General features: G+C 56.5%; 1 protein-coding gene across 1 annotated transcript in view; it reads left to right on the top strand.

Annotated features, from left to right (window-relative positions):
- Nucleotides 1–21,833, top strand: part of CNPY1 (canopy FGF signaling regulator 1) — a 63,702-nt gene that overhangs the window by 12,031 nt on the left and 29,838 nt on the right. The window contains exon 2 of the mRNA XM_046670773.1: nucleotides 10,666–10,778. Coding sequence (XP_046526729.1) covers nucleotides 10,680–10,778 — 99 coding nt within the window. The 5' untranslated portion in view covers nucleotides 10,666–10,679. The remainder of the gene's footprint in view (nucleotides 1–10,665; nucleotides 10,779–21,833) is intronic.

The raw sequence follows: 21,833 nt of genomic DNA, 5'->3' as shown, positions 1-21,833 counted from the left end.
CCTGCATGACTGGAAACAAAATGCTTACCTGCGCCAAGTCTCAGTTTTCCCATCTGTCAAACGGGATGACAACAGCATGTTCTCCGGAGAGCCTTCCCTAGGCTTCCATGCGACGACTCATGGAGTGCTCGGCGCAGTGTCTGATACACCATCAGCACTCCACAGGCGAGGGCTACTGTTCTTGCCTGTGGTTCTCCAGCTCCCCTGCAGAAAGTTCTAGATTTGACTATCCCTGATGGTCTTTTAATCACTTCACGGATGGTTTTAACTGACCGGGACCCCCAGCTCCTGTCCCACTCAAATAGCTCTGCCCTCTGCCTTGTGAAAATAGGTAAGTGACAAGTAGCCTGTTTTATGCTTTTTCCAGACTTTTCTGAACATTATCAAGTCTTACAGAAGAGAAACTTAGTGCTCAGGAAACATGGAATAAAAACTTTCAAGGCGTAATGCAATGAGCATTCCCTGAATGAAAGAGATGACAAGTGAGGTTTCAGTGGCGTTCCGGTTGGCTGGTCTCTGGTTACCTGATGGCCGACCAGAGACCCTTCCTCGTGAGAACCGACGGCTTTCCACTGTGTTCGTGCACGTTTCTGCCGGAGTGAACAGCGTGTGCCGATCACAGTTATCTCTTCCCTCGGTGACTAGAGGCCAGCGTCCTGAACATCAGGAATGGCTGAGTAAGACTGGAGGTAGACGGAGTTATAGTGAGACGGAACTGTTCCCTGGAAAACAGACACCACCACCACCAAATCCTAATATCGCTGCTTTTCCTGAAAAGAATGTAGAAGGAAAAGGCCTGTTGTTTGGGTTCTGAGTATCCAAGGTTTGCCTATTCAATTAAAAATTATTATTTAGGGGCTGGCCCCATGGCCGAGTGGTTAAGTTCATGCACTCTGCTTCAGCGGCCCAGGGTTTCACGGGCCCGGATCCTGGGTGCAGACATGGCACTGCTCGTCAAGCCGTGCTGCGGCGGTGTCCCCCGTGCCACAGCTAGAAGGACCCACAACTAGAATATATAACTATGTCCTGGGGAGCTTTGGGGAGAAGAAGAAGAAAAAGAAGATTGGCAACAGATGTTAGCTCAGGTGCCAATCTTTAAAAAGAAAACAATTCTTAAAAAAAAAGAAAAAAATTATTATTTGTAAGATTTTTCTCTTCTGCCTTCCATCTCTCATCTTTGCCTCACATCCAGCGTATTTGAAAGTTGTTAAAATGAGTTCTTCTCACAGTGACTCTGATTTTAGACCTGGAAAATATAATTTGGGTTAGAACTCGATGGGGAGTCGCTGGCGGCCGGCTTGCCGTGGTGACGTGTTGGGGAGGGAGGAGTGTGACCAGTGGATTTTCAGGAGCCTTGGGGTTGGGCTTTGTTGTAGCACCAGCTGGTGCGCATCCTCCCCACCTGCTGCCTCCTGAGTCACTGCCCAGGACCCAGATTATCGTGGAGGAGGGCGCTTCCTGGAGCCTCCAGCCTGGGCACGTCCTTGCTGACAGAACCCTGATTTTGTTCAGCTCCAGAGTGGCCAGGTGCCTCCGAGGACAGGTCGTGCCCCTCCTGGGCCCCGAGGGTGATTGGTCTAAGCTAAACATAATAATTTTATTTCCAGGCCAGTGATGGGGTTGAGCCATGCCATGAGATGGTTCTGGCCAGTGAGAGTGGCAGGAAGTCTGCCTAGGGCATCTGGGAACATTTTCTTACAAATGGAAGGTGACAGGTGAGGAAACCCCCTCATCTACGACTCTGGACGGAGGAGTCTGAGGATTTGAAGCTTTGAACCACAAACGACATCTCAAAACTGTGCAGAAAAAGCCAAGAGCACTGCCAAGGGGTAGCGTGGGAGCTGGGAAGTCCCCGGGGGGTGAGTACGCCGACCTGTGGACGTCCCAACGTGTGGAATTAAACTTTGCCCCTTGTTGCCGAATTGTGTTCCCCTCAATTCGCATGTTGAAGTGCCACCTCCCCATACCTCAGAATGTGATCATATTTGGAGATAAGGTCTTCAAAGAGGTAATTAAGTTAAAATGAGGTCTTTAGGGACCCTAACCTGAAAGAGAATTCGGGTTATGCTCAATAGCCAATGAACTCTAATCAATAACTCACCATCAAATGTGACTGGTCTCCCTACAAGGAGAGGGAATTTAGACACAGACACGAGCACACGCGGAGCAAAGCCCGTGTGAGAATGCAGGGAGAAGACAGGCACGTCCGAGCCAGGAGACGCCTCAGAGTGGAAGCCGCCCTGCCGACACCTGCTGCGGACTTCTGGTCTCCAGACTCGTGAGAGAAAAAAGGCCATTGTTGAAGCTGCCCCGTCCGTGGTACTTTGTCGTGGCCGCCCTAGGAAACTAATTCAGGCTTGGGAAGCAAGCCCCGTCACCCTGTGGGAAATGGCCTCAGCAGTCAGGAGGAAATGGATAAAACTCCAGCTGAGAAGCAGGAAGTAAAGCTGCCCGTGTTGGTCTCAGCGATGCCCTCCGACGCCCAGGTCCTCTAGATTCCTGCCACTCTGCTTGTCGGCGTGAGCCTTGGGCTGCTTCCTCATGGTGCCAGGGCGGCTGCCACATTTCCAGCTGCCTCCTGCAGGTGACACTGTGCCCAGGCAGGAATAGGTGTTGGAATGTTCCTCCATGTCTCTTTTTTTCTGAGGAAGACTGGCTGAGCTAACATCTGTGCCAGGCTTCCTCCATTTTGTATGTGGGACACCGCCACAGCATGGCTTGCTGAGTGGTACAGGTCCGTGCCTGGGAACTGAACTCAGGCTGCTGAAGTGGAGCACGCAAAACTTAACCCCTCGGTCACAGGGCCAGCCCCCTGCATGTCTCTGTTTTGTGAAAGGGAGGAGAGCCCTCTCCTCATGTCTCATTGGCCAGAACTGCAACACGTGCCCATCCTAAACCAACGTGCATGGAATCACTGTGGGGGGACTGAGCTGGGAAGGAGTCAGCTTTCTGTCCCATATGGCTGCCAATAACTGGAAATGAGTGCTGCTTTGTTAATACAGAAGAAGAAAGTGGAACAGGAATGGTGGTTGGGATGCAACCAGCAAGACCTGCCCCACCTGCACATGCAATCATCATCAATCCTATTGATTGATCTCCCAAGGAGCCCTTGGATTCATCATCTTCTCTGTGTCTCCCCTTCTATTACTGCGATCCAAGCCACACTCATCTCTGGCCAGGATCCTTGCAGTAGCCTATCAGCTGGCTTACCTGCACAACTCTGGTCCCCTCTAGTCTCTCCTCCTAACTGTAACCTAAATGACCCTTGAAAAATGCAAATCTCACCTTGCTCAAAATCCTGCACTCATTTCAGGGGCTTAGAATAAAGACACCCTTCCTTACCTCCGCCTGTAAGGCTCCGCCTGGTCTGGCCCCTGCCCACCCTGCAGCCTCATCACGTTCCACACTCCTCGCATGTTCTCCTCCTCAGGCATGTGAACTATTGTTCTCTGTCCACTGGAGAGCTTTAGCATATACTGTTCCCTCTCCCGAGGACTCTGCTCCCTCTGCTCTTCACCTGGCAGATGCCTACACATCCCTCAGGCCTTACCCATCGCTTGCTGGGGAAACCTCCCCTCCTTCCTGACAAGGTCCGGCCCACCTGTATATAGCTCACCTGTACTGTGGAACCCTCCCACTCAGAGGCCTAAACGGGACCTGATTGTTCAGGTCAGGAGTGGGCTGGCAGGTGCTGGTCTCACCTGTGCTCAGTGGTGCAGCTGCAGTGGTGGAGGGCTCACCCAGACTGCAGGGTCTAGGACGGCTGCCTCCCACGTCTCAGGCCTGGGTACTGGGTCTCATCTTGGCCCCACTCCCCTGTGCCTTCTCAGAACTCAGTGTCCAGTCAGGGCTCCGTACGTGGTGGCCAGAGCATTCCAAGAGGGCAAGGGTGAAAGCTAGAAGGCTCCGTAAGGCCTGGCCCCTGGAACTTGCACAGCGTCACTCCCTCCACATTGTACTGGTCCAAGCAGCCTGCACGCTAGCCCAGACTCCAGTGTAGAAATGAAAGAAAGGCAAAAGATGGCAGGCATGGATTCTAACCTCCCACCCCAACATGTGGGATCTCAGAGCACGTGGAGTCTCTACTCCCCACCCCATCCCGTGGGATCTCAGAGCACATGGAGTCTCTACTCCCTACTGCATCGTGTGGGTGCCTATAGTGTGTGAAGCTCTCCTCCCGTCTTCTTTCTCTGAGGAAGACTCGCCCTGAGTTATCATCTGTTGCCGCCCTTCCTCTCTTTTGTATGTGAGCCACCACCACAGCATGGCCACCACTGAGTGGTGTAGGTCTGTACCCAGAGACCAAATCTGGGCCGCTGAAGCAGAGCATGCCAAACTTAACCACTAGGCCACTGGGGCTGGCCCATCCTCTCTTGAACTGACCAGCCCTCCTCCTTCGTCTGCAAACTCCTGAGTGGCTGTGGCGAGGAAGATGGCTCTTCTTCCTCTCCATTATGTCTCCTGCACCTGGTACAGCTCCCAGAAGAGTGTCAGGGCTTGAATGTTTGTTGAGTGACCAAATGAACGAGAAACAGTTATGCCCCAGGTTAACTCGCAAAGGCAGCTACATGGCTACTGAGGATCATTTGTGAGGCCAAATTCTCCATCTTTTAAACATCTGAAACAATCTGACTCACACAGATAGAAAAGTAAGGAAATTATGGAACATCTACTTGATGGGATGTAATGTAACAACTTTTATAATGGTCATGATTATGCAGCTAGTCGAGAAAATACTTATGATATAAAATTCAATATGAAAAATGAGGAAAAGAGTGCTTGATTTTATAATAATGTCTTTCCATCACTCAAATACAGTCAGCCCTCTGCATCCACGGGTTCTGCATCTGCGGACTTGACCAACCACAGGTCAAAAGGCCTATGATGGCTGCCTCTGTACTAAACATGTGCAGCCTTTTTTTCTTGTCATTGTTCCCTAAACAATACAGTGTAGCAACTATTGACACAGCATTTCCATTGCGTTGGGTATTACAGGTGGAGGTGGTTTAAAGTATACGGTAGGATGTGTGGGGCTTATATGCAAATACTGCACCAGTTTATAAAAGGAACTTGAGCTTCTGTGGATTGCATACTCTTGGGGGTCCTGGCACCAACCCCGCGTGGATGCCGAGGGAGGGCTGTGTGTGCCTTTCTCCGGCTCACCTCCTCCCATTGCTGGGCGCCCCTCCTCCCAGGACCCGTTCTGTCTGGTCCCAGCCCGACCAACTCCTGTTTGTCTGCAGAGCTGTGGCTTACAGGTCACTCCTCTGGAAGGCTGTCTGAGGCCCAAACCATCCTACATTCCTGTAACTTTGCCTGCTGCCCCGCTGTGACCCTCGGCTCTCTTAGCTTGTTCGTGTCGTTGTCCCAGCTGGACTGTGAAACCTTGAGGGCGCACTGTCTGTCTTACTCGTTGCTGTGCCTCCGTCACCGGGCACAGTGTTGGCATAAGGAGAGGTGAGCGTGTGGGTTTCCTGTGGGTAACAGGGTGGCCTAAAACCTCAGGAATTTATTCCCTCATGGTGCTTGAGGCCAGAAGGCTGAAATCCAGGCATCGGCAGGGCCACGCTCCTCTGAGACCTGCAGGGGAGGGCCCTGCCTTTCCCAGCTTCTGGTGGTGGCTGGCGGTCCCTGGCTTGTGGGGGCATCGCTCCAATCTCTGCCTCTGCCATCACGTGGCGCTCTCCCTGTGTGTCTGCACATGGTCTTCCCTCCATAGGGTCTGTCTCTGGGTCTCTCCTCTTCTTCTAAGGGCACCAGTCGTATTGGATTCGGGCCTCCACCTTAACCTGATCATCTGCAAGGACCCTATCTCTAGATAAGGTCACCTTCACAGGTACGGGAGTTAGGATGTGGACATATCCTTCTTGGGGACACGATGCGGCCCATAACAGAGAGGGAGGGAGGCAGGAGGGGAGGCAGGAAGCTCCGTGATCTGGGGTGCTGTGAAGCTGAGATTCGCTTCCGAAGCCCAGGCTGCTTCCTGCGCCCGCCGGGCTGACACACACTCTCCGACAGAGGCTCTAGGCTGCTCCTGCGCCGCTGAGTCCGGAAGAGGACCAGGAGGGCTGCACATGGCCTGGCTCTGGGGCCTTCAGTCTCAGCGAGAGTGCGGCTTGTCTTTGGGTCTTTCAGCTTATTTCTCTCTCATCTGCCCCCTCTTAGCCACCGTTCGATACCTCTCCACACTTTTGGATGTCTAGTGGCCAAGCTTTTAAGAAAAACTCGGGCATCAACCACTTCCGCTTGCAGGAGACTGAATGTTTCTTGAAGGAGTGGGGCATGGGGTGGTGTTACTGTCTCTGGACACTCCTCCACCGTGGGAATCAAGGCTTTGTCTTCTCCCAAAGGAGCCGGGGCCCCACGAAGCAGGAGGCAGGTGTGGGGTGGTGGGAAGAGTGTAGCCTTTGAGTGGCCATCTGGCGACTGCAGGTACAAACCCACCTCATTGCGTGTCAAGGGCACACGCAGAGCCCAGGCCTCACCCAGACCACTCTAGGAGATCCTCCACGCTGGGACCCAGATCCGAGTCTTAGCATCTCCCCAGGCGAGTCTGGTGGTCACCTGTGCTTGTGGCCCAAGGACCGACTATTGCCGGTGGCTCTGCGAGGCTCAGGTCCAGGTAAAAGCACCCACCCTGGCCTGCCCCGGTTCCCGTTCACGTCCGTGAGCTCGCTGACTGCACTCAGATGCCACCTCCTTTGAGGGCCCGGGCCGCGGCTTCCTCGGACCTTGCTCCTTCCCTGGAGGACAGCGGGGCCCCAACACGGCTGATGCCTTGGCCGTGGGGACATGTGCAGAGCGGGGGGCCTGATTTGCAGTGTTCACCTGCTCCCCTTGTGCAAATACCTGCGCTATGGCCACCTGTGTGATGTCGGTAACTGCAGGGCGGGGAAGAGACGCGCAGGCCACCTGCCCTTACGAGCTGGTCCGAGATAACTCCAGCGCCTGAGCCCCCCTGGGACTATCCGAATCTGCCGTGACATCTCCGCCTTCTCCCCATTCCCAAATCTCACTCGGAGAGAGAGGAGGGAGGAGGCAGACACAGGAAGAGGTTGGCGGGCCCAGCTGGGAGGAGGGCTTGCCCTCTGGCAGGCAACGTGACCCGCCAACCCCCCCATGAGGCTCCACTCCTGCCGCCTGCTCTAATAAACTCGAAACTCCAGTGAGTTAAGTGAAGATTTCAGATTAACATTTAAATTAGCGCCGGACTAGAAATCTGGAGCCCGGGTCGCTGATGTAACTCTGTTAACTTGTTCTGTGACCCGGGGCGGAAATTTAAAATGATCTTTTCTCATCGAGCCACCCCACCCCTCTGTGGGGAGGTCAGAGACGGCAGACCTGGGGGACCTCACCCCCTCTTGGCCTGTCCTGGAAGCCCAGTGCTTCCATGAGGGTGCGGCTCCCCTTTGACCCTGAGACACTGTCCTTGACCGGTGAGCGTGGACCCTCCTGCCCCTGGGGGCTGGGACTCCAGGCAGCTGGTGCCAGAGAAGAGAAAGGAAGGCGCTATCTGATGGAAGCCCCTCCTCCCGGCCAGTCTGACCACCAAGGATGCTTGTGGGTGATCGATGACACTGCCATCGACTCAGTCACCCCAGGGGGAGCCCTCTTCAAGGAGTCCTCCTTTACACGGCCTGTCCTGGTGCTCCTGAAACACGGGAACTGAGCTGAAGGGAACAGGGCATTAACACAGGACTGGATGGCTATGGGGCCAGGCTCTCCCAGTGCCTGCCAGGTCAGCCTTGCAGGCTCCAGAGAGCCAAGAATGCTGCAGACCCGGCCGGAGTTGGAAACGTGGGTTTACAGACACCGGCCAGAGCTGCTCGGGGTCTGGGTTCCCAGGTGGGTCACCAGGTCAAGTCAGGGCTTCCAAGAACCTGGACTCTTCCAGAGGGGGCAGGGAGGGGCCGGCCCTGGCTGGGGAGCTGCGTGTGCCTGCCGGTCATGCTTTATAGAAGGGACAACGCACGATAGAGCAGGATGTGAAGCCACTTGCAGCTAAGGGCAGGCCACATCCCTTTCCCTGGCCACACTGCTGTCCTTGAGTGTGGTGTGTCCTGCTCACAGCTGTACCAGGAAGGGCGGAGGCACCACCTGAGCACAGGGCTGCCAGGGCTCTGGTGGTGGCCCTGCTGGACCCGACCCTGCTCTCAGGGCCCCTTTGCACCTGCCTGCCGCTTCCCTGTGAGGCTGGAACACGTCTCCTCCTCAGCAGCGGCCTCCCTCACACTGACTGTTCCTTCTCTGCTTCCAAGAGACAGGTTCCCTCCGTCTTCCCGTCAAGGAGTAGGGACATCAGGAACCTCTAGACATCGCGTCCCTCCTCCTGCTCCTGTCTAGCCTGGACTGTCTAACGGCCTGTGCTCTTGGCTGTCCGCAAGGATCCTGAATGGCCCTCAACAGGCAGTGCTCACCCTGGGTTTCTGCCCAAGAGGCCTCCTCGCCCAGCCTGCTGGGCCATGCGCCCCCTGGGAGGCCCCTGGAGGTGCACCCTGTGCAGATGCTCTCCCAGTGAGCCTCTGGCCCCATCAGCGGGCTTCCCGTGGCTGGTCAGGGACCCCACTGAGAGAGCTGACGTGGGATGATCTTTCCTGATTCCTGCCCTGGAGGCACAGGGTTGTATTCGTCCGGGAGTGTAGTAAACTCGAAATAGCAGTGGCTGAGCCATGGAGGATGGAGAACTGCTCTCCAGGCCGGCAGGGTGCTGCCCACAGTCCCCGGGACCCAGGCGCCTGCAGTTCTTTACCCTGGCCAAAGCTCCCCTCATGGCCAAGCTCCGTCCAGGCTCCAGGAGTGGGATGGTGTGGGACAGCACCTGGACCAAGGGCCAGTGCTGGCACTCTTCAGGAAGGTTCTGGAACTTGTGGTTCTAGAGCCAAGATACATGGGCGCGCTGAGCTGTGAGGAGCTGGAAAGGAAGTGTGTGTCCTCCGATGTGTGGCTCTGAGTTCCTTTACGAGGGGGAGGGGAGAGCAGCTGTGGGAGGCGGCCTGGCCTCTGCACACTGCAGACAGTGTGCACACTGCAGAGCACTGGGCTGCCCAGGCAGTCCTCAATGCCCGGCAACAGGCCGACAAACCCCCTGCCTCCTGCTGGCATTGGCCTTGGAGAGACAGGGGGCCTGGGGACCCAGAAGGACTGTGTGACACTCACCGGACATATCGTTCCATAACAGGGGATCATAATGATCAGCGACTGCTCCCGTTGTTGGAGAGTCACGTGGCCAGTAAGGGACAGAGTCAGGACGGCAGGTGGATCTTGCCCACGTCAAGGCCTGAGCTCTCCGTCTGGATACTGAATTGATGGCTGACCCCGGGACACTTGCGACAGGCATGGGGTAACTCAAGGAGTGGAACCTGGGAAAGTGACTTCCTCTCTAGCCACAGCTGCGAGGTGGGGACAGTGCCAGGGTGGCTCTCCCGGGGCTGTGAGGAGCGTGGAGTGTAGGACGCATGGATGCACCACACGGTGCATATCTGGGTGGCAGCCAACGGTCTATAGCATCAGCTGTCATCATCATGACAATAGGTGGCCTCTGTGGTCACGAGTGCAGGCCAAGCCGTCAGCCGTCGTGTTTCACTGTATAGGCAGGAAATAGCACTGAAAACAGTCAGCAGTGCCAGAATTCGAGTTCTGGGCATTTAAAGATTATGCTTCATGTCCTAACGAGACTTGAGATTCAGTGCTCCAGGGAGACAGGAAGTGTTCACGCCTCATTCAGCACCAGAGGAGTGGTCCCAACTATGGGAAGCATTGCTTCATGGGGTCGTTCAGGAAACCCGGCTCCTCCAACGTCCCTCATTGTCCAGTCCGGGCAAAGCCAGGAGTCCAAAATCAGTTTCCCGTTGAGCAAACGAGCCGTCACTTCGTTTGCCTTTTATTGGTGTGAATTCTTGAGCTGGGCGGCCTGTGCCTGCGAAAAAAGGGGCAGGATGGTCTGTATCGCCCCTCAGAGGTGAGTTTCAGAGGCTGCCTGAGAGTTTAAATCCAGGAAAAACGTCTCTTGAGGAGCAGGCCCAGGTTTGGAGAAACCTTCTCCATAACACAGAGGCTCCTTGGGTGTAATTAATGTGGCCCAGTGGGCGTCGGGACCTCTGATAGACTTGGGGTGCGGTCTCTTTATTCTTTAAGAAAGCATATTTTAAATGAAAAAGCAAAATATATGTAGTTTTAAAAAACAGTACAGGGGCCAGCCCCGTGGCTGAGTGGTTAAGTTCACGTGCTCTGCTTTGGTGGCCCAGGGTTTCGCTGGTTCAGATCCTGGGTGTGGACATGGCACCGCTCCTCAGGCCATGTTGAGGCAGTGTCCCACATGCCACAACTAGAAGGACCCACAACTAGAATATACAATTGTGTACTGGGGGGCCTTGGGGAGAAGAAGAAAAACAACCCCAAACATTGGCAACAGATGTTAACTCAGGTGCCAATCTTTAAAAAAAACAAAAACACAGAGTACAAAAGGATATACAAAGAAAACTAGTTTCCGTCTGGCTGGTTTGACAGTTTGCACGTTTCTGCATTTCTTCTGGCTCAAGAAGCAGCCAGAGGACAACAACCTTCCCATCCTGGCGGCCGTGGGCTTGCTGACACTCCCAGAGAGCAGCTCAGAGGGAGCCCGGGTCCGCCGAGGCTGGAGTAACTGATGCTTTGTGCCTTCTTCAGCATGCAGGGCCCTGATGGACGAGCTGGAGTATGACGTCACCAAGGCTCGGCAGAAGAAGACCAAGGTGGGCTCCTTCCAAGTAAATCCTGACGGGACGCAGGAGAGGAGAAAGGTAGCGGAAAAGAAATTATGTGCCAGTGTATAATTGCGGATATGGGCAATTACCAAGCATTTATCCAAACAGCAGTTGGTCTTAATCTTCTAACCTTTCTCTTGTTCAGGGTATCAGCTCTAAATTGCTTCTGAGTCCTGGGGGACCCAAAGTAATCTTTAAGCTTGAAATTGAAGTCTCTCTCCCAGCACCTAAATTTTGTGTCTTGTCAAGTCGGAAGACATTTCGGCACTATTGTTCATCAGGATAAAAATATCGCTTCCATGGTTCTTAGGCGAGGCCAGCAGGGGGCCCAGAGCGGCTCTGGGGGCTGCCTGGAGACGCTCAAAGGCTGAGCACCCCCTCCAGTCTCCCCCCACTCAAGGATCTGCAGAGATTTCTCATAGGGGTAAGGATGCAAGGCCCACCCCCGGGGCAGGCTCAGGCACTTGTCTGAGGGGAGAGAAAGAGGCAATCCAGAGAGGGGCCCACCCTGAGCACCCGATGGGGGCTGGGAGGGTGGGGTCAGGCCACTGTGAATGCGGCTCCTGTCTTCTCCCGCCCCAGCACCCAGGTTGTGAGTGCTCAGAACACAGACGCCAACTCCAGTGTCGTCCTAAGGGAAGTGTGGTTGGAAAAGTTGTTCCATGATATCTTCCAACTCAGAGCGAAACAGAAACTGTTTTTGGGTGTCTTGCTGTTTTGTTCTGTCCCAGCGCACTGCACCCTATTTCAGAACATAACTTCGAGGGGGCCAGCTGTACCTTCTCCGCCCCTTTCTGGAACTGTGTGCTCATCTGGAGAGGACGGGGGTACGTATGGGGAGAGCAGCACCCCTTTACAGAGCGTGAGGTTTTAACTGGCCTGAGTCAGGAGTGTTCCCGTGGGAGGGCGGGACATGCATTCCCAAGTCAGCGCGTCGCCCACGGAGGAGGGTGGGGGGCTTGGGGTCTTTCCTGGGCTCAGCACTTCCCAAAGTTACACAAAGACGGCCTGTTGTAGTCATACCGGTCAGGGCACCTCCCCAGAAGGGCCGTGATGACAGCCGACAGCGGTGCGTGTCCACGGCGGCCCCACTGCCGACCTCGTTCCCTGTGTCCAGGGATCCCGAGGCCCCGTGTGGTCACAGCAAACTGCAAGGAAGGGGCAGCCCTGGTCCCTGACACCAGCCACAGTGGATTTGACCCGTGAGGTAGGGCCCGGGAAGATGTGTGTGCACCGATGCAGCGTCAAAAACAAACGGAGTGCTATCACCATAGGTTAAAATGTGGGTCATCTGATCCACTCTTAGTGCATCTGGACCAGGAGGAAGGAGGAAGTCCTTCTCTAAGGGGTAAAGGGCAAAAGAGAGGGACTCAGGGGACACTGGAGAGCTGAGGAGGGGGAGGGGCAGGGGCTGGGCCGCGGGTCCCTGGGGGGACCAGGGGAAGCTGGTGGTTCTTTATTGTGAACCTGCTGGATCACAGCCTTGAAATGATGTCTAGGCCTGATAGCGATCTGCAAAATAAATAGGGCCCCTATTTTCCCAGTGAGAATGTGCAGAGCTGGTTAAGTGGCTCCCGGGTCTGGGGGTGAGTGGAGGGCCACGCCGGGGCTCGTCAGTGCAAACCCGGGCCCTCCAGCCATCGTCCTCGCCCTCACACTGGGTCATCTTTCCCGGGGTCCAGGCTTAGGTGCCCCGAGCCCTCCCCACAGGGCCTCAGGTTCACCTGGAGAAAATGGCCTGAGCTCCCCTCCCTCCCGTGGTCTAGGATATGCCACTTCGAAACAAGCAAGTTGAAATAACTTTTTCAGCCTTGCCACAAGTACTGGGTCTGCAGAGTGGTTTGAAGGCCGTCATCTTGCTGTGTTCATCATTTGACCAGGGTCGCCTCACGGTCGCGGCCACCGTGAGCAGGGCTGCCCCGGCTCATCTTTCCACTTGGAACTGCTGCCTGGCTCTCGGGCCGGGCGCAGCCTCACAGGAGCAGCCTCTCCCACAGGCCTGGGGTGGGCCTGTGGTGCCGGGAGAGGCTGGACTCGAAAGCCCCCATGTCTTCGAATGGTGTGGCTTTGGGGTCAAGGATGGAGGTCATTTTTCCGGCCTTGGGCCAACTCACAGCAGAATGATGCCAATGGCTCCCACACTTGAAAGAACCCGTGGTCTTCCCCAGGAAGCTACCGGAATGCCTGGCTTCCTCCCACTCAGAGGACTCTCCCTGCCACGGTTGGAAACCCTGTGGCCTTGTTTCCTTCAGCTGGCGGCTGCTTGGCCTGGCTTGAAATGCAGGGCGGCCTGGTGTAGGGATTCGGCCTTACCTGCCCGCCTTGGATGTGGCAGCTGGGCTGTGGGCCTCTCGGTCCAGAGGCATTTCTCTGTCCTTCTGCCATGAGCTCAGGGATGCATGCGCTCGGCTTGGTGCTGGGAGAACAAAAGAAGTGCTAGCAGCCACCTCCGATGGCAGGGGGGGCTTGGGCAGGAGGCCCCCAGCCAGGAGAGGCCTCAGAGGCTGTGGGCATTTCCTGGGTCCCGGGGACACCACTGGCCAGAAGGGTGACACCACACATCTCCCTGGCTTTTTCTTTTCCTTTTTCATGCTGTGTTTCTCCAAGGATGGAAGGAGGCACCAGTCTGCTCCTGTGTCCTCAGAGCTGAGGGAGCAAGCATCTCACGTAGGATCCCTGGGGAGCCGGCCCCCCTCAGAGGGAGGGTGGGAGGCCCCAGAATCTGTGTTCTGAGGGGCGGGGGGTGAGGTGACAGGGGTGAGGGAGGTGGGGGGATCAGGTGGTGGCCTTTCAGCACGGTGTGGACGAAAAATGCACAAATTGGCCATGTTCGCGCAAGGCTCTTCTGGCCACGGTTGGGGTCAGTCTGGGGAGGGCGGCATGGACAGGAGGGGGGACCAGCTCCCTGGGGCCAGGTCTCGTCGGCAAGAAGATCAAGGGCTCCTGTGGCACATTCTGCCCCCAGAGGCTGGCCAGGGAGAAAGCGCCCTGTGTGGTGGCTGCAGACCACAGACTACTCCAGCGAGCTCCATCTCCGTGGCCGTGGGCTCAGGGACAGCGAAGGGCAGGGGGCAGGTGCCGGAGGGAGCCTGTGTGTCCTGCAGACAGCCTGCAGTTCTGCTGTCCCAGCGGCCGAGGCGGCACCACCCCAGCCCGTCCCGGTGCCCGGCGCCCGGTCCTGCCCTCCTCGGCTCCTCTGCCTCTGGCACTTTCTCGACTCTCCAGCCTCTGCGTGAGCAGCTCTAGGGCCCAGAGAGCCTGTGCTGACCCTCGAGTCCTGGCAGCGGAGCCCCAGCAGTGGTCAAGGAGCCTTGGCAATCCCCCTGCCCAGCCCCTCCCGCCCCCCGGGCACTCAGAGCCCCCTGAAGTGCTGTCACCTGCAGCAGTCAGCCTGCCACCCTTCCCCACCGCTGGACCCGCTTTGCTTTGGCTCAGCCACACCGTCTCGTTGTTCCTCTCTGCTCTGAGCCCTTGTCCTGGCCTTTCCTCCCTCGGCTCCACACACCTGTGAGCAAGAGGTGCCTGCCCTGGGGTCACTCCCTGGAGCCACAGATCCCCAGGCATGGTCACCTGCGGGATGCTGGGAGGTGGGAGTGTCAGGAGAGCTGGCCTTGAGAGGACAGGGCGGGACTAGGGTAGGAACGGGGTCGGGGTCAGGAGGGGGGCCAGGTTTGGGGTGGGGTGAGGAGCTGTAGCCGATGGAGCCGCTCCGTCCCCTGGGGCTCCCGTGGAGCGGGAAGGGCCTGAACTCAGGGCGGGGGCCCCAGGGAAGGGTTTGAAGGACTCCCTCCTCAGTGGGAGCAACTCTCAGGCTCTTCACCGCCTCTGGAAGGGCCCCAGTGGAATGAGGCTCCAGCCACCGCTCAAGGACAGACCTCTCTTGGCCGCCCTCCCTTCCTCTCTCACTACCCTGCCCCTCTGTGTTTAGGAACCTGCCAGATGAAGGCCCCACCAAGACAGTCGCGGAGGCCCCCTGCGGGGAGCTGGCCCCGGGGGTCCGGCACGGTCTGAGCACCCCTCCTTTGAGATGTGCTCGTCAAGGCGAGTGGTAAACTGGGCGTTGCCTGGGAGGGCCCCGGATCCACCATCAGCTCTCCACCCTGGCCTGGGTGGGCAGCGAGACCGTGGCAGAGACGGCCCCGTTTTCTCAGAGTTGTGACCCAGCAAGGCCTAGGGACGGTCGCCCTACAGACTCAGTGGACAGCGAGGGTTCGGGGTTCAAAGCCAGGCTGGGGCTCCCTGGCCTGACCCGGGGCTGCCCCAATGTTTGGTGAGAGGAGAGGCCGTGTGGCGCCGGGTGCCATGTGGAAACAAGTCTCATTTGCTTTACGGGCATTGTGGTCCTCCGGGCAGCTTGGCCATCTTCCATGTGCTTGATTTTAGGGACAGCCTATAAAACAGGTCACGGAAGTCATGGCAATTTCATGACGTGCCACGTACGCAGACCACGATCCCCCGAGATTTACGGGGCTTCGTCGGAAATGTTCTTTTCCTCAAGAAGAAAGAGTGTGCACACAGCGACATGCGCTTGCTGTCCTTTGATGAGATGCGCGCACGTTTCCCCCGGCGCGGGGTCCCTCCACCACGAGCGGGAACAGAGATGGTCTGCCCCCGCGCTCAAGTCGTGGGTTCAGGGAACCGGGCGCTGGTGACAGGCGGGGACGCGCCCGCCTGACGTCCCCTGAGACGCCACCGAGCCACGTCTGATTGGCAAGCTGCAGCCAGCCTTTCCGCACCCAGGCGGCTTTTCCTTTATCTTGAGCAAGTTGGATTAATGGCAGTTTTACTAAAACGAGGTTGCAACGCAGCTCAATGCGATCCGGGGGCGGGGGTTTTGTGCTCGCTTCTCAGGCAAGTGATTCTGCCCCTGCCTGAAAGTCACAGACGCCCGCCCTGCAGGAGCCAGAGGGTGAGGGACGTCTGTTCTCCTGAGGGGGCCCTGCGTCCAGAAGCAGGGGCCTACAGGCTCACGGCTGCTGTTACTTGTCCGCACTCTGGATGGGCATCCACAGCCCCCTCCACTTGTCACCTAGTAGGGACCAGGACATGTTTGTTAAATGTATGAGCAGAAAGTGAAAACACACAGCATGAAGGATCCCTTTGCCTCGACTAAGTGTGAGAACGTGCCCGGTTCTCTATACAACTTCCAAAATTCGAATAAGGTATCAGCAAATGATAATAGTGATGCGGAGACCAATGTCTGGTTTACACTAGAATCTAACACCTTTTTTGTTAAATCCTTGTAACAACTCTGGGAGGTAAATGAGGCCACTTTACGAGCTTCATTTTAGAAATACAGAAGATGAGGTTCAGACAGCTTTAGTGACTCAATTTTGACAAATTGGTATTAATTTAATTTGCTGATAAGTCAGTTTAGACAAATTCCACATCATTTGCTGTTGATAGAGCTACCCCATCCTGTTACATACTGCATAACATCAGGTTACTGTGGCATCCTGGAGTTGTGCAGTGCACAACTTGCACAGCTGTACACGGAGCCCTATTTGCTAACAAGATGAGAGGGGTGGGCTATTACAATAGGCCAGCTGGGAGGCAGAGGGGAATTCAGGCCATCAGTAATTTTCAGACTGCAGGCATCTACCCACTCGTGGGCCATAAAATCGATGTAGTGGGGATAAAACCAGCACGTAAAAATACACATAAAATATCAGAGTGTGTCTTATAGAAAAGGAAACTACTGTCTTGTGACATTTTATGTAATGAGCTGCAATGTAAAAAGTGGGTCATGCCCAAAAAATAGAAAGCCATCGTAGCAGATGGCTGTTCCCAGCATGGGACAGTAGCCTAAAGATATGTCATTTGGAAAGATTATTAATACCCAAACAGTGCCACGATCATTCCCGACTCCCTATGCAGAAACAACCAGAACTTCTCCTCTGAGACCAGACATTATGGCAGAAATAGCTTTGGGTTTGGTGGTCTATACATTTTATAGACCAAGGAACCGGGCGCCACGGGCAGGACCGAGGTCTCCCCTCCCAGCCGCCCCTCCTGGCTTGGTGCTGCTGCAGCCCCAGAGCTGTGCTCTGGCCCCGGGGCCTCCCTGGGCCCACATGCCGGGTGCAAGGCCAGCCTTGCTGAGTGTGCTGTGGACTAGAGAAGGAGCTAGCGCTCTGCCCAGAGATCTCGAAGGAGCCACTGTGAACCCCACATGTGACAACAGTGAGAAATAGAGCTGCTCTTTACCCCCGTTCCTGGCAGAGCTAAAACCCTTGTAAGATCCCGAGTGTCGAGTGTCAGGGGCAAGAGGGGCGTCTCAGCCACACCCGAGTTTGTGCTGACAACGTGACTCTGGGTTGACCTTTCGGCCCCACCGTGACCCCGACCTCCAGGGAAGGGAAGGGGCTGGACACTGAGTTCCATCACCAATGGCCACTGGTTTAATGGCCACGCTCAGGGCTGAGGCCTCCTCCACACCCTGCCTGCAGGGGCTCGGAGGGCTCCGGGCTGTGGGTGGTGGAGATGCTGAAGCGGGGCACCTGGAGGGGGCACAGACTCCACGTGCCCCTCCACCTGCCTGTGTGCCCCCTGCACCTGCTGTGGCTGAGTCTTGTCCGTTATATTAAGCAGGCGATGGTAAGTGAGCTGTTACCCTGGGCTCCGTGAGTTGTTCCAGCAACTGATCGAACCCGAGGAGGGGCTGTGGGAACCCCGATTTCCGGCCGCGCAGTCAGCAGCACTAGTGACAACCTGCACTTGCAGTTGGCGCCCGAGACAGGGGCTACCGTGTGGCTGAGCCCCTGCCCTGTGGGGTCTGCACTAACTCGGGGAGACAGTGTCAGCCCTGAGTGGCATCATGGGCACCTGGGTGATGTCCACAGAGGACTGGAGAGCTGGCTGTTGGTGTGGAAGGAACCTGCACATTTGGTGTCGGAAGTCATGTGGGCCAGCCCTGTGGCCTGGTGGTTAAGTTCAGCACATTCTGCTTCAGCGACCCAGGTTGGGTTCCTGGGTGCAGCTCTGTACCACTGGTGGGTGGCCACACTGTGGTGGCGGCTCACATGCAAAATAGAGGAAGATTGGCACAGATGTTAGCTCAGGGCCAATATTCCTCAGCAAAAAAAAGAAAAAGAAAAAAAAAGTGTTGTGAGTGAAAACAGTTCAGACCACCTGAGAGAAAGTCATTGGCAACTTGTGTGGGCTGTACACCAAGTGCCGACGGACTTGGAGGGGAGGTGGTGGGGCTCCGTTGAGGGGTCAGTGGAATTTCTTAGAAACCATTAGAACCCCCACTTGCCCCGGGCTCGTTAGATGCTGAGAACAGTGCTAAGGACTTCCAGCACCCTCACTGACTCTCACCACACCCCTGCAAGTGAACAGCATGACTGTCCCCCGTTTTGTCAAGGTAAAAGCCCAAGCTTAGGGACAGAGCCCAAGGCCGTCAAGCAGTGGGCAGCACGGCCAGGGTGCAGCCGGTCCATGTGCTCCAATGCCATGGCACTAATCACTATGCTGAAGCTGTCTCGAGGGGCCCACACCTGAAACGGGCCAGGAGCAAGGAGAGGCTGGGCGTGTGTCACCTCGGGCTCCACGACAACCCCGCAGGCTGGGCGGCTGAAATGGCAGCCGTCTGTTTCTCACAGTCGTGGAGGCTGGAGTCTGTGGCCAGGGTGCCGGCAGCTCGGGCGCTGGTGGGGGCCGTCTTCCCGGCTTGCAGGCGGCCCCCCACTCGCCACGCGCTCACAGGGCAGAGCGAGCTCTGGTCTCGGCCTCCTCCTGTAAGGCCACTGACCCTGTCCTGGGCCACCTTCTGAGCTCGTGCACCTGCCCACCTCCCATCACCGTCGCCCGGGGCGTTGGGGCTTCCCCATGTGTGTCTCCGGGGACACAGACAGTCAGTCCACAGCAGCCGGGGAGACACTGAAGCTGGGTGTGGGGAGACGCTTCCCCTTGACAGCTCCTGTTCCCTGGGCGTCCAGTGGCCGCCTGCAGCTCCGGGACAGACGGACATCAGTCAGTCAGAGCCTTCCTCTCTCACCCAGCAGGGCTGTCCCGGGGCAGAGTGTGCACAGGCCTGGGGGCCTCAGGGTGGCCTCGTACCTCCCCCTCGCTTTTCTGCTGTTCTCGTCACATGAGCGTGAGTGTGGGCTCTGAGGCCAGTTCTCACCACTGTCCCCAAGTCTGCGCGGCTCCAGGTGTCACACGCACCGCAGCGTCCAGAGCAGCAGGGAAAGCTTTGCCTTATGTTCCTTTTCTGATGGAGGGACTTTTGTCCAGATGTCCCCACCCCTGACACCCCCCCCCCCCCGCCTCTTGGCCAGGAAAGCCTCGCACGCTCAGGGCAAGCTGCCCACCAGCATGGGGTGAGCCCACTGCAGTGGCCCCATCGGCCCCACCCTGCCCCGCTGGGGGCGCCCGCTTGAGCCCCGGAGGGTCTGCCAGCACAGCACTGAGGACGGCTTGTCGCAGATGCCGCGGGGTCTGCACAGTCCAGCGTCACGTGCTGTGTGTGCGGAGAGCACAGAGGCGGCAAGATGAGCTGGCCGGAGTCCTGAGGGTGGGAAGGGGTCCGAGAGCAGGCTTGGGGGCCAGTCCTGAGCTCCGTCCTGCGTTTTCTCATAAGCAAGAGAAGGAGCTCGTGCAGATGGATTCGAGGACTGGAAACGACCTGGCAAGTGGGAATTTCGAGGAGTGCCCTAAATTGCTTGTGGACGTGATCAGCCCGTAGATAACACCTTAACAGATGTGTTACTTTGTGAATAAACTGTGAATAAAATTATGTTTGCAGGAACCCGTAAATCGGCATGTTAAAAGAATCAGAAAGGGTCGGGGCTGGTGTCGTAGTTAAGTTTGGCGTGCATCAGCAGCCTGGGCTCATGGGTTTGGATCCTGGGCATGGACCTACACCATTCAACCATTCATCAGCCATGCTGTGGTGGCGTCCCCCATATAAAGTGGAGGAACACTGGCAACAGGTGTTAGCTCACAGCTAATCTTCCTCAGCAAAAAAAAAAAAAAAAAATCAAAAAGGGGTTTTCCAGGTTTTAAGTGCAAAAAAGAGGTTATTAACAGTGTGTACAGACAACCGCCATGTGTACATGCATGTATTCTGGGGGGAACAGTTCACAGAATACACGTTGAAATGCTGATAGTGGTTATCTCTGGGGATTACTGTGAGCTTTTGCTTATCTTTTAAATTTTTTTATAATGAACACTGTATTACTGTATAATCATAAGACACAAAGTTTTGGGATTTTTTTGAGAAATGGAAAGATCCCCCTGCCATTTCAGGAGTTCCACTTCTGAGACGTGGCACTGTTCCTACTTAGGAAGGTGGAAAGCTGCACACAGATGCGTAATCTTCTTCTTGGCGGGAGGCTGCCAGCGGCCTCTCGAGCCTGTTCCCAGGTCCGCCCCTGCCAAGGCCTGTGGGCCCTCGGGTGGCACTCTGTTCCGGCGGCACGACCTGTCTCGGTGCGTGTGGGGAGTCCTCAGAGGACGGGGTTGGAGGCAGAGGATTTCGCCTTTGTCTCCGGGAGGACTCCCTCTTCTCTCGGGGGACCTGCCCTGGAGACAAGCTGCCCTCACCTCTCTGGGCCGTGCCAAGGCGGGAACAGAAGCATGCGGTCGGTGAGGCACAGCCTCGAGTGACAGGGACGCTCTGCGTCGTCCGTCGTCCTTCCTCTCGGAGAAGAAATAGATCTTCCGGTCCTCGAGAGCATCAAGCTTGGCATCCTCTACACCTTTATTTTAATTTGTTTGGCAGCTTTTATTGTGTATCAACCTCTATTTTACTTCTCCTCTTTCCATTTTTTATAAAAAGAGAAACACTACCCTGGGGGCCGTTGCCTCGAACGCCGGCACAGCTCTCTCCTGAAGGCGTTCTCCGGAACGGGCTTTGCTCGCTGAAGCTGGGCTTCCTGCTCACAGCAGGCCCCGTGCGGATCGGCAGGGCATCCATGCCACCTGTCGTCAGGACGCCGCCTCCTCACGCCTAGTCTTTGGAGTCCTCCCTTGGCCGAGGATGGGGAAGGGGCAGGCAGGATTCCCTGGGAAGCTTTTATGGGCAGACCTGAGTGTGGGATGCCTTCCTGCTGCCCACATGCCGCAGCTGGGCCTCTGCCACACGGCCCCAGCCAGGTGCAGGAGAGGCTGGAGACAGGAGGCATTTGCCCAGCGGGAAAAAGAAACGGGCTGTGGTGGCTGGAGAGCGGCTTCTGCCATGCTGGGCACGGGGGAGAACCTGGTCACACTGTGCCTCCTGGTGAGCGTGAGCATCAGGTCACCAGATGCATCCAGTGTGTCACCATCTATTACTGTAGAGCTCAAGTACGGAGTAGCCCAAGCTTGTCGGCCTCGCACTGCAGGCTGAATAAGCAGCCCCCACCAGGGCTTGTCCATGGCAGCAGGTGGATGGCCCCCCAAACCTCGTATTCCATCAGTATTTCGTTCCAGGTGACCACAAATGACAACTGAGGCAGTTGCTTTGCCATTGCATGCCACGGATTAGCAGTGTCCCATTTTAAATGTGACCAGGTCCTTGGTGGCTCCAAACACGACCAGGAAAGGAGAGCCAAGCCCAGATTCTTCCCCTGGAGGGCTGGCTGCCTGCAGTCGACTCGCATACCAAATGATGGCTCTGTCGGAGTGCCACTGCAAATGGAAGAGTCACTCCAGCTATTTCGAACAGAGAGGAATTTAATGCAGGGGTTCGATGCCTCGACATAGCACACCCGACCTCCAGCAGGAGAAAGGAGCCAGGAGGCTGCGGCCCCGTGGGATTCAGGAACGCTCTGCGCTCGCTGTGACTCAGGGCTCAGCATGTGCGACATTAAAGCCGGGACAGGCCTGCTGGGTCTGTGCCCACAGACGCAGAACACGGAAGCCCTGCCCTGCCTCTTCATCCCACAGATCCCCTCTTCGCCCTCGGAACCCAGGAGGGGGCATTGGGAGCTTCTCCATTGGGAGCTTCTCCAGAAAGACCCAGGGCTGCGGATGGTGCTCCCTGGGAAGACAGCAGCAGACGCAGTAGCAAGACAGCCCCCATCCCCTTTGCTCTGCCTTCTGCGTCGCACATGAATGCATGTGGCTGGCAAGACCTGAATCCCGTAAAGAACTCCAGCTGCCAAC

The sequence above is a fragment of the Equus quagga genome, chromosome 8 (assembly GCF_021613505.1).
Source record: "Equus quagga isolate Etosha38 chromosome 8, UCLA_HA_Equagga_1.0, whole genome shotgun sequence".
NCBI lineage: Eukaryota > Metazoa > Chordata > Mammalia > Perissodactyla > Equidae > Equus > Equus quagga.
Note: the sequence above shows the minus strand (reverse complement) of the source record. Positions and strands in the feature narration are given on the sequence as shown.